The sequence below is a fragment of the Artemia franciscana genome, chromosome 8, assembly GCF_032884065.1.
Source record: "Artemia franciscana chromosome 8, ASM3288406v1, whole genome shotgun sequence".
NCBI classification, from domain to species: Eukaryota; Metazoa; Arthropoda; class Branchiopoda; order Anostraca; family Artemiidae; genus Artemia; species Artemia franciscana.
The window spans coordinates 25,209,610-25,222,809 of record NC_088870.1 but is presented as its reverse complement, the minus strand read 5'-3'; the positions used below and the strand labels follow the sequence as shown (position 1 = coordinate 25,222,809).

The following is a 13,200-nucleotide window of genomic DNA, read 5'->3' as shown; positions in this document are numbered from 1 at the left end:
ATCTGTGAAAAGACGACTCAGTTTCTGTCACAAAATGTACCTCCATGGAAAGGGGGAGGAGGAACTTGTCTCACAAAGGATAGTACAAGAGCAATATATGCCGGAAAGCCTTCCAGTACTCAAAACAACACAAAATGTTCGAAAATCCCAACATTTAGCTTCAGAATGCATTTTTACCCATTTAACAAAATATTTCCTACTGTCTTCTAAAGTTCAAGACCTTTTTATCATTAAAAAAAAAAATCCAGAATATGCAGCTGTTAAAGGAATCCGAATGATTTCAGCTTGGTGAAATATGAGTATTGCGTTAATTCAAGTCGTGTTGTCTCTTTAGTATCTAAACTAAATAAAATGTTATTTTTTCCTTAATTTTCTTTTTAAATCAACAAATACGTACGAAGGGTTTTTTATTGATCATATTCAATAGAAAAGAGGCAAAATTAGTATGTTTTTCTTCCCCTTTCAGGATCAAAGAATGGTGGTAGTGGCAGTATACACTTCAGTAAGTGCAGCAACATATGCTAAAGAGAAGTTGCATGGTTTTGAATACCCTCCTGGTCATAGACTTATTGTCAAATACGATGCTCTTCTTCCCGGTGAAAAGTTCAGGCAAGTATAATGTTGCAATTTAATTAATTGGTGCCTAACCGAAATGGATGTTTTTGGTTAGTTTTTATTGCATTTGGTATTAAACCAGTGACATATAGCGATCGCAAATTCTGTTGGTGTGTCTGTCCAGGTTTTACTAGTTTAGGCACTTCCAGATATGCTAGGATGATGGAATGTGGCAGGCGTGTCAGGGACCAGACCAGAATAAATTAGAAATAGTTGTTTCCCCGATTGGATCATCTGGGGGGGGGAGAGTGGAGGACGGTTAATTCAGAAAAATTAGAAAAAATGAGGTTTTTTTTTTTAACTTACGAACGGGTGATTGGATCTTAATGAAATTTGATATTTAGAAAGATATCGTGTCTCAAAGCTATTATTTTAAATCCCGACATTGGGGGGAGCTGGAGGGGGAAAACTAACATCTTGGAAAATGCTTAGAGTGGAGGGATCGGGATGAAACTTAGTGGGAAAAATAAGCACAAGTCCTAGATACGTGATTGATATAACCGAAACGGATCTGCTCTCTTTGGGGGAGTTGGGGGGAGGGTTAATTCTGAAAAATTAGAAAGAAATGAGGTATTTTTAACTTACGAAGGAGTGATCGGATCTTAAGGAAATTTCATGTTCAGAAGGATCTCGTAACTTAGATCTCTTATTTTAAATCCCGATCGGATCCAATGTCATTGGGGGAGTTAGTGCGGGGGGATCTGGAAATCTTAGGAAAAGCTTAGAGTAGAGAGATCAGGATGAAACTTGGCGGAAAGAATAAGCACACAAGTCCAAGATACTTGGCGAACATAACCGGACCAGATCCGCTCTCTTTGGGGTATTTCGGAAAAATTAGAAAAAAATGAGGTATTTGTAACCTACGAACGGGTGATCAGATCTTAATGAAACTTGAAATTTAGAAGGATCGTGTGCTTCAGAGCTCTTATTCTAAATCCCGACCGGTTCCGGTGACATTGGAGGAGTGAGTTGGAGGGGGAAACCGGAAATCTTGGAAAGGTTGAAAATTGAGGTATCTTTATCTTAAGAATGAGTGATAGGATTTTAATGAAAACACCAAAAACAAGAACAATAGGGAATTTACAATAGACAAATTGTGGTTATTTTAATGAAACTTGATATATAGAAAGATCTTATGTCTCAGATGCTCCAGTTTCAATTCAAATCGGATCCGGGGGCTGGAGGGGGGAAACGGAAATTCTGGAAACCGGAAATCTTGGAAAACGCTTAGATTGGAGATATCGGGATGAAACTTAATAGGAAGAATAAGCACAAGTTTTAGATACATGACTGACATAATTGGAACGGGCCCGCTCTTTTCGGGGGAGCTGGTGGGGGGCCTTAATTCAGAAAAATTAGTAAAATAGAGGTCTTTTAACTTAAGAATGGGTGACCGGATCTTAATGAAATTTGATATTTAAAAGGAACTTATGTCTCAGAGCTCCTATTTTAAATACAAACTAGCTCTGGTGACATTGGGGGAGTTGGAGGGAGAAGCCGAAACTCTTAAAAAACGCTTAGAGTGGAGAGATCAGGATGAAACTTGGTGGGTAGAATAAGCAAATGTCTTAGATACGTGATTGAAGTAACCTGACTGGATCCGCTCTCCTTGGGGGAGTTAGGGGGGCTCCAGTGCTTTGGTGAGTTTGGTGCTTCTGGATGTGCTAGGACGGTGAAAATTGGTAGGTGTTTCAGGGACATGCACAAATTGACTCTATAAAGCTGTTTTCCCCGATTTGACCATCTTGGGGGCTGAAGAGAGAGAAAAAATGAGGTATTTATAGCTTACGAGTGGGTGATCGGATTTAAATGAATTTTGATATTTAGAAGGACCTCGTTTCTCAGAGCTCTTATTTTAAATCCCGATCGGCATTAAGCCTTTGATATTCGTTTTAAATCAATCCATTTATTCTTGAATTTTGCTAGAGTTCATGCCATATGAGCTCTTAGGTCTTGTTTTTTTTACACTTTAAATAGAAGATTTTGAAAAGATTTTCTGACAATCAGAAACGTTTTATTGGGCCGTATCCAAGCAGACAAAAAAAAGAGGGTATTATGAAAATAGGCTGTGAAGTCTTTCATTTTCCTAAAGGAATATTTAACCTTCCACACCTACTATTAATTTAAACCATCAGCTCTGTGAAATCTTTTGTTTTCTTTCCTGTATATGAGCGCTGGGATTTACCGTGTTTTCATTTAATGGAAACATCATTTAATGTCTCCTGAAAATTTTCGGGAATTCTTCAGCAGAATTCGCAATGGCAAACAACAACTGCTTAGATTTGAAGAAGTTAACTTGGTTTTCAAAAACTTGTTTACTAGATTATTCACCACGGTAGCTTTGTTAGGTTTGCCATTCTGGGTCGTAGCTATCATCATCTCTCTGCATATGAGCCTAAGACATCTGACTTATCTTCTTCATCCTCGTGTCCTGAAGCTTTTATCATCATATATTGTAACATCTACGTATTGAGGATTGAAATATCGTTCTTAATAACCTTAATAAGCATGATAGGAAGCTAGGTCTAATGGTCAGTGAGGAAAAAAAATGGCAAGTATTTTTAAATTTGGGATATCATCCAATATGTTTTGAAGGTAGGGAATGACATAGTTGAAGAATATTACTATTTTTGTTTCTTGAATTTGCGTAGCTTTACAAATATTGATAGGAAGATTTTAAGTATTAAGATCTCGGAGTAGAATTTGGAAATGTCAAAACCAGTCTCAAGCACGTCAGATTTAGTATATTTTTTTTTAACTTATGTATTATTACTTGATTTTATTCATATACTCCCTTGATATAAATGTAACGTATTTTGAGTATTTTATCAGTTGAATACTTAAAACAAACCTAAATAAACTGCATTTGGATATATGCATACCCAGGTTATACAATTAATTGTCGATGAGGGATGAAGTCATTAGTTTAATATTGGTATAAGTATTAATGGTTATTTTTAAAGAATTATTTATTGAATTTTTAGTATAATAGTCTCAATATTAAAACTATTAAGGTACATTGTCGGGAATACTTACTTGGGAACCAATAAAGGAACGAAAGGGTTCCCATCTACCATTGACCGTACTTGTGTTACGTATTATTGACGATGTTATAAACGCACTATTAAAGGGAAAAGATGATTGTTTTATATAGCCAATGTAATATATTTTTAAGCGGGAATAAATGTCAGGTCATGGATAGATGTTTTTTTTTTCAGATTAAGTGTCTTAGATAAAGGTTGAATCAAAATATAAGGAAAAAACAGTTTATTTTATGAATTTCCCCAACCATTGTACAAAAAAAAAAAGAAAAAAAGATGTAAGCTTTTGTGGAAAACTCACAGATATATGTGAACGAAGATGCAAATTAGAATTCCTTGGGTGAATGTTGCATTCACCCATCTATAAAGTTTTTTTTTCTTCTTCTTCTTCTTCTTCTTCTTCTTCTTCTTCTTCTTCTTCAATCAAAAAATAATTTGTATTAACTTTTAGGAAACCTGAGTGGGAGTCAACTATAGCTCCGTCATCGGTGAACTCAGTAGTGGCAGCTCAATCACTCATATCACGTCTAACGTCTAGTAACCCTGGAGGTAACCAAGTACTTCCAGGACGGACCGCTGATTTAGCTCAGATAGCTGAATCTTTTATTCAAGCCGCTACCGTACTGCAATCAGCTGGGATCTCAACTAAAGGGCCACTAACATCTTTACCTGGTACGTAATAAGTGCACATAGGCTGAAGTATTTGGGCCGTGGCTTTCAATCAGTAATGTTTGTATCCCTGGTATTAGGCGGCATGATAGTTGGGAGTATCCTAAAAGATATCGTTGGTGATGAAAGCTTAATCTATCCTTACTGGTCGTTTTTTAAGTATGTGTTGATAAACTTAAATTAGTGTCAGAAACTGAAATTGAGCTGTCCTTGTTTTTGTTTTGTTTTTATCTTTTTGGGGCATTTTTTGTTTTTTTTTTCTTTTGCTACTTGGTGATAGTCATCATAAAGCTATCATATGCAGTATATAGGTAGAACAGGGGTGATCAAATTTCCTCTTTGTCATCCTTGAACATTTTAAAGACTACGTATGGAGAGGTAGACAGCAGTAAGTTTGCAAATTTTGTTTTAGCATGTGTGTACGAATCCATGCAAAACAACCTACTTCTCAAAAAAGGAATTTTTGTACAATTCACCAAGGAATTTTGTGTTCCCGTATAAAAGATTTGACAAATGTTTTCCAATCTAGTTTCAATCTTCCTGTTTGTATATTTTTTACAACAAATTTGTATTCGTTTAAATTGTGAAATGCATTAAATTTTGCCTGTTTAAGAGAGATGCTGGTAAAACGATGAAAGACACTGGTCCTCGATAATTTATTAAAGAATATGAAAGTGAAACCTCAATAAGGCTAATGCCACAAAAACAGTAACTTTTAATTTATGATGCATTGTCATAAAAAAGAATTATAGTTTGCTAAATTTTATGTATTGCTTCGTCAAAACTAGCTATATTTCTGCCTAGAAATGCAAAACGGACAATGGATTTCTCAAAAAAAAAAATTCCTAATTCTAAGCCAGTTTTGATCTGTCTCAGAATATGTATAAGGAAAAGTGTAAATAGAAGCCTATCTACCTCTAGATTTAAAAACCATTAAAAGAACAGCTAAATTTTTCCTGTGTTTCTACATGACGATTAAGGGGAATCAGTATTGAGCTGTTCAGAAAATAGAGGCAATTTAATTTTTAAGAAGCTTGTAAAAAAGATACTTAATTTTTTAGTCCTTTTCAATGGGTAACTGATGTGCGTTAGTTTCTCCAATATTAGTAAATCTTAAGAAATGTAAAAAGACAATCAAATTATCAGCTTAATTTGATCATGTTTCTGGAAGCACCCTCCTCATTTGGACCTGGCCTGCTGTTACTTCTGAAAATTTAGATGTAGTGCCAATGAGTTTCTTCCGCAAATGCATCCTTTCGTCTTTTTCTTGAAACTTTTTTTCAGCATATTCTATCGTTTTGCAAGGCAACAAGACAAAAGTGTTGGTGCCCAGTGTGTTCTGTTCGTCTGAATGGTCAAAAGACCAGGGAAAGAATATTTGAAGAACAGCTGTATTTGATGCCTCACGCTTCATCTGAACTGGTCTTCCCAAAGCAGCTATGAAATCAGTCTTCTGCTAGCCGTACTCATTTTGTCCTTACTCACTTACTTAATCCTAATGCTAGGATGGCGTTGAAAGTGTCGTCAGCCTTTTTCACACGGGGCGGTCAGTGGCAATGGCCTCTGCATCTAAAGGTAAAATTTCAGCCTGGTGCAGGAATTTTCGGGGACAGTCATTCCACCGGGACTTTGACCTCCTCTTCGTCGTTTCCAGCCACTCCACGTGTAGTAGAAGTAAGTAGAAGAAGCAGGTAGTAGAAGTAATAGTACAAGTAGTTATAGCAATAATTGAAGTTGTAGTAGAAGCAGCAATAGGAGTTCTGTCCTTAAGAAGAAACAAAATTGTGGCTGTTGTTGAGGGCCAGTAGAAAAAAAAAATTAAAACGTTACCAGTATGGCTGAAATTCTTATCAACAATAAAAACCAAAGCTACTGAATAACATACGGTTTTCCAAATAATTATCTATTGCTACCTAAAGCGTTGATGCTTTTTGCCAACATCCCTATTGTAGGATCCAAAGAGAGTGCCCCTAATATCTTAACTAGAGTAAGTTCTGCCATAGAATACAAAGTAAGTATAATTACCTTTTAGATACTTATACTATGGTAGAAGTGTATGTTCGGCCAGCATTATTATCGTATCAGCAGCACTACCGCAATTTCACTTCCTGCTTCAAAACTTCCGCAATCACCGATTCTGAAAGATTTCTAACTTAGACTAATAGTAAAGTATATTAAACTCTTAGATATTTATATTATAGTAGAAGTGTATGCTCAGCCAGCATTATTATCAGAATCACAACCGCAACGTAATCCCCTTCTTCAACACTTCCGCAATCAACGATTCTGATAGATTTGTAACTCATGTTGATTAATGTGGAATTGCAAAGCCAATCAGCATTATCAGCAACACTTGTATCAACAATGACGTCCGTTCCACCGCTTCCAATTCTTTTTAGACAACTGTATTTCATTTATTTGGTTGAATTTGGTATTTAGTTGAGTGCTTAGACTTTACTCCTTTAGCATGGGACAGAGGATTAGGCACTTCTACGATCAAGGGAAAATCGTTTTTCTCAAGCCTCATCACCGTTATCAGTAATACCAACATCTTGTACAGCGAATTGACTATCTTCGTCTTCTAGACAGCAATTATTCACCCCTTTTATTGAATTGTTTTTACTTCTAGGGTCAAGCGATTGCAGAGTAGCAACTCCAACTATGACAGAAACTTATGATCCTTCATTCTGTTCGGCGCGCCTTCCTCCTCCCCAGCCTTTAGCTTCTGTTGATGCTGAAGTGACTGAAAGGTACGTTTTCCCTAAATTTTTTGAACGTTAGGCGGTGCACCGAGTGTACTCTGCTTAGTATAATTGGTTTGGTTCAAAAAGTGTTCTGTTGAAAGCTCTTCTTCAATTAAGCATTGATATCATGACTCTAATTACCATTGAAATCTAATGAAGGTGATAAGCAAAACCTGGGTGCGTATGAGTTAAATCTAAAATTTATTTGACCAAATATGACTCCTTAAAAAGACAAAGCTCTAGGTGGAAAAAAATTCTATCGATTTTGTCGTCGTTTATGGCATGAGTATTTTTTTTCTCTCATTGGACAACGCAAAAAATTAAATGAAGCCCCTGACAAAATTGGACCTATTTGGATTTTACAAGGAAAAAGAAGTAGTTTTTCTCTGAAAGAGCCAAAGAATTTTGAAACACTAGATGCTTTGTTAGAGATTTGTTAGAACCATTAGAGGTTTGTCAAATATGTATTTCATATAAAATTTTGGAGTAATTCACTGGTTTCCCCCCCCCCCCAAGGTGTGTGCATTCATAGGTTGAAGAATTATTGTACTTTCGCATTTTTGTGTTAGGCCTCTCACACTGCCTCAAGTGCCTTATTTGACCTTTCATACCAAGAAGTTGCTTTACGATAGAATGCTATTGTGCTTTGAGAATCATTGTAAATTTGGTGGGGTTTTTTTTACATAATTAATTAGAAAAAATAAACTTATTACATAAAAGAAGTTTTTCAAAGACAAATAAATTTCTACGTTAAACTAAAGAGGAGCTGAAATAAAGTCAAAAATTTTTTTCAAGCGTAAAGCTACCATAAATCACCATCAATAAATAAATGAAACCCAAAACAAACATAAATTGCAACAAATAACCGAGTCATGAATGAGGAGAAAACTAAGAGGAGTAGGGCTAACGCCTCGTGTGCCTTCTAAAGACAATAATATAATTCATTCTTTGCTGAAAATAATCCTTACTCGGATCTATGAGGTTTTATTTCTCATAATATCAAGAGAAAAAAAGAGATAACCATCAAAACTAAAATTACTGAAAAAAAATGAATGTGGATTGACAGTTTAATACATATACTGATATTCATTCCTGAAAGTCTTAATAATTTTTGTTTTATTTAAGTTCACAAAGAGAAAACATTTAAAATGTATTTTGTTTTCTGTGAAATATAAATTATGTCTATAAAAGGACCAGGGGTGTTAACCCTACTCCTCTTTGTTTTTGCTTGTTTTGAATTCGACTTATTCAAATATTGAGGAATCGTTGAAACGACCTCTCAAACGACAGTAAAGTGCAAGTTAAAGTCCACCTTAATACTCAGGTCCATTCCTGAGATACTGGCTGCAACTAATGGCTGCTGCAGCTAGATCCACTTATGACTATTTTCAGGGAATATTGTTAAACTTTGAAACTTCAATGTTGAAGAAAACATAACTTTGATTAAACTTTGATGTTGAAAAGCTTGAAAGTTTAGCAATAAAAAAAGAAATTAATTAGAAAACTACGAAAAACAAGTTTTTCAAAGAAAAGTAAAGAGACATATTAAACTTAAGATGAACAAAAATAAATTTATATAGTAATTCAAACTTAAAACGACTAGGAATTACTATGAAAAAACAGATAAAACTTGAAAGGAAGAGAAATCAAATAAACGATCATAGCAAACATGCAGATAATATAAACTAATATAAAAGAATAAATAAATCTTAAAATTAATACAAATTAAATTAAGAATTTAAGTCAAAACTAAAACAAACAAATATCACTATAAACAGGAGTTTGGCTCCTGTCCCCTTCCGTAACCGTAAAAGTCTGAAGCCTATTGTGTCATTTGCATTTTGTTGAAAACTGTACGTATCTTGGCCAGTCCTTGGAAAGAACTAATTAAAGTAAACTGAATATTTGGGATGTAATTATATTAATTGCAGGTCAGTAATTCAACCATTTATTTCAGTGTAATTTTTACTTTGGTTTTTCAATGTTATTTGCTATATAATATGTAACGATATGTAAAGAAAATATGTAATATAATTCGTTTCCAATAAAGTACAAATGACGAGATGGGCCATAGACTTTTACGGTTAGGGGAGGGCAAAGGGCCTAGAACCCAAGCCCCTGTTTCTAACGTTTCCAACCATTTCAGAATAAGTAGGTCAAATCAAAGTCAAATTAACAAGTGGAAACGTGAAAAGTGGAAATTGATATTTAATAAACGAAGTTAAAAGATTTTTAGTGTGACCATTTTTCTTGGAAACGAAAAATTAGTATGCAGAAAGGCGAAGGACAAGCAACAACCAAACAAACTTTTTAAAAGTCTACTCTCAAACTGATAAAATTCTGCACAGACTGTAGGCCTCTGTACAATTTTAAAGTGCGAATGATCCATCTCGGCTTGTGATGGTAATTTTATTGTTCTGAAATAGAAATCGTAGTTTACGAGTGTGGGGCCCAAGAATTGGTCTGGGATGGGGATCCTCTTAGGTTTTTTGAAAATGCTTTAAGATAGCATATCTTAATCTTTGGCATATGTTTGGCCAAATATTTCGCTGGAATTTTTTTTGGGATGGAAATAAAACTTTTTCTACGACAGAAAAAATATTCAGATCCATTTAAGATTCTAATTATATGCAAGTCAATCCTTGTAGTACTACAAAGGGTTGAAAGTAAATTTTATTTATTGTTGTTTTTATGCTGGGAACTTTTCTTTGGAGCTATAATAAAGGATTTAGTTTATTAACTTTATTATTATATTTGCGAAATCCTGCGTAGTCAATGTGAGTTCTGAATGCTCCTCTATTGACGTTGCAAATGCATTAAAATGAAATGTTATGTCACTTGTATCATTGAACATTTTTGCAGGCTAATGTTGATATTTTGACACAGTAGGAAATTTTAACTTGCACTTCTATGTGATTTAGATAAACTTCCTGGAGAGACTTTTTTCTCTTATTCATATGATCCAAAATACCCCTTTCTTAGAACTCGTGCCTCATTCTTATTTATTGAGGTTCATTAAAAAAAAAAAGTTAATTTGCTCAAAGTGAAGCAGTAAACTATCCAAACAAGCAAATATTTATTTTTTTAGAATGTCCCCAAAAAACTGCTCATTCTATGGAAAAATTGGAAATAAATTTACGAGAAAAGAAAGATGAAAAAATCCTGTTGAGGAATAAGCAGAATTATTTTGAGCGATTAAGAATGTGTTTGATTTTTTTTCGCTGCTGCTGCTGCTGCTGCTGCTATGGTACGGTACTTGGCTTGACTACAGTGAAGTCAGTTGTAGTTCATGACTAGTTACTTGGACTTTGATAGTTCTTGGAAAACATTTGGACAAATTGGAAATCAAACTTTATCTAAATATTTTATGAAGTCAAATATAGTTCAGCAATTCAAAATTTTCACATATAAACAACACATGATCAAAATTAACACATGCAAATTTCTAGTAGAATACTACCTTTTAGCTATAAAAAGACCGAGAATTATTATCTAATTTATTATTTAGAGCCTTATTTAAATAGGAAGCCCTCCTGACTTAAATACATTTGAAAATTTTAGGGCAATATGTCTAATGATCGCAGCATAACTTATAATCATTTCAAAATGACTGAAAATGATCAATCAGTGAAAGGGGCTGGGCGCGCGCAAACTTTTGGACTTGCACTCTTTAGCAAAAACCCCTCTTTGTGGACCTAATAATAATAAATAAAGCATTTTTTGACACCCAGAATCCAACATGCCCTCTTTTTTGATAAAAATCATTATATCTTAACAATAGGTAACTTGCATAACTTACAGTCCTTGTTCGGGGGACTTGGGGAATATCATCCCCGGAGGTGTAGCTATATAACCTCTAGACTATTTTGAACGAAATAGCTATCTCAAAGTTTTGATCGGATGTATTTCCTGAAAAAAGAGCGTTTGTACGTGGACTGTTGCCCTCTCATTGCTTTTAACTCTTAAAAAGGGCCACTTGATTACCAATTAAATGATCACCCTGCAAAGTTTATACGACCACCTTCAATAAAAACCTTATAATTTAACAATGGATAGTCTGAATAGCTTGCATCCCTTTCTGCGGGGGCTGTGGGAGGGAGGGGGTGAAATGAAATCCGGTAGGCCTTTTGGGATATTTGGAACATTATTGCTATTTCTAAATTTTAATTGGATGTATTTGGGGAAAATAAGGTGTGGGGGCTAGTTGTCCTCTAATTACTTTGGACTCTTTAAAGGTGCATTAGCAGTTTCGATTGTTCCAATCAAATGACCCCTCTCTAAAGTTTTTACAACCACTTCTTCTATATGAACTGCCTCTGGGAAAAAATAAATAATACGCTGTACCCCTATGGCTCATAACTATAGGTAACGCTGTAGTGTCGCCTCTGATACGTTTAATCCATGGCAGTAGGCTGAAGGAGCTGTAAGCCAGAAAAGTTATGGAATGTGACGTAATAAAGGCAATTTTTTTCTAATGAAAGGTCGACGAGCGGGATAAATTTAAACTGGGGCATGGAGAGTGGGATTGTCACCTCATGTATTCGATAGTTTCCTTGTGTTTTAAGTTTTTAAGTCTTTACTTTCATTTGAAAAAGAACACTCAATTTGTTTATTTAAGTTTTGGTTCCATTAAAATAATCTTATTGTCTTTCTTTCTCCTAGTCGATCCGTATGCATTTTCTTGAGCTACTTGAAGTATCGTATCCTAATATTTTTCTTTTATTGCTTCTATTCATTTTTAGACTCTTTATTGTATGCCAACCGCCTCGACCAGCACTGTTAGCTCTGAAAGACGTATTCGGAAGATTTGGGAATTTAATAGACGTATATATGTTAAGTGGTAAGAACTACGGTTATGCCAAATACGCGGTCAGAGAATCAGCAAGCCGTGCCATTAAAGTAAGCTATTGATTTTTTTTTTTTTTTTTTTTTTTTCAGTAACATTAGGGGATGATTTTCACTACTGAACTATTGCCATTGATTGGTGACCAGCAATTTTTTTTCGCTCAAAGAGCCAAATCATCGTTTTACGACTAAAAAAAAAAAATCCAATAAAGAGTCGCATATGATATAAAATGTTACCCATAAATAATTTTCTGTTAAATATTTAATCTAAAAAAAAATATCAAATATCAAATCAATAATTTATCATAACCCTATTTTTTTCAGCTGAATATGATCACAGCCTTGTGAGAACGTTAATGAAGATCATTACCATCTGCGTTCAACAGCTCACAGCTCGTTGTGAAGCGAACATCCAAATTTTAAATCAGCTCTACAAATTTTCGAGTTAATATCAAATAGTTAGCAATCGATAATGTTTAATTACTGGTAAATAAAATGTCTTGCTGTGCAATTAAGGCTACTACACCTAACACTTCAATTTTATTTCTCAAACTTCATCCTCAAGCTACTTTCTTACATCCTTTTTGTTCGGTATCTACAAATTTAAATTCTCTCATAAGTAGTTTAATCGCACTATGTGCTATGATATATGTAGGTATAAACAGCAATATGTTCTTGATAGTTCTTGGATAGTATGCCGAATTTCCTCGGAAAACAAAACTAAAACAAAACTTGGAAACACGTTCGAGTTAACATCAAATAGTTAGCAATCGATAATGTTTAATTACTGCCAAATAAAATGTGTTGCTGAGCAATTAAGGCTACTGCAACTGAAAATTGAATTTTAATTCTCAGACTTTGTCTTCGAGCTACTTTGTCTCATCTTTTTTGGTCGGCAGCTACACATGCAAATTCTCTCATAAGTAGTTCAATCGCACCATGTGCATGATGCATGTAGGTATAAACAGCAATATGTTCTTGATAGTTCTTGAATAGTATGCCGAATTTCCTTGTAAATAAACCTAAAACAAAACTTGGAAACACGTTGGGGTGAAAATGTAGATATAAATTGTGTGGAGTACCTCTGATTTCGAATCACTCATGTTGACCGATTCGTTTAATAGGCCAAACTATGATATTTTCAATCCGAGGCGAACATACTCTCATGTCAAACTGCACAGGCTTATGGCCAATCCATTCGGCCAATGATCTGTAAATTACTTTATTTTGTAATTAAATAGTCGAAAATAGTGTTCTACGTTAATCAACTTCTAATAAAAATCCAA

The 13,200-nt window shown here is 34.6% G+C and overlaps 1 protein-coding gene across 7 annotated transcripts in view; it reads left to right on the top strand.

Moving 5' to 3' along the window:
- The window catches only part of LOC136030201 (RNA-binding protein 45-like), a 272,030-nt gene that overhangs the window by 166,062 nt on the left and 92,768 nt on the right, over positions 1-13,200 (top strand). For all 7 annotated transcript variants that reach the window (XR_010618210.1, XR_010618211.1, XM_065708977.1 and 4 more), the window contains exons 7-10: positions 467-609; positions 4,108-4,328; positions 6,955-7,075; positions 11,812-11,968. Coding sequence is in view for 5 of the 7 variants with exons in the window: in XM_065708977.1 (XP_065565049.1) it covers positions 467-609; positions 4,108-4,328; positions 6,955-7,075; positions 11,812-11,968 (642 nt within the window). In the remaining 2 variants the exon portion in view is untranslated. The remainder of the gene's footprint in view (positions 1-466; positions 610-4,107; positions 4,329-6,954; positions 7,076-11,811; positions 11,969-13,200) is intronic.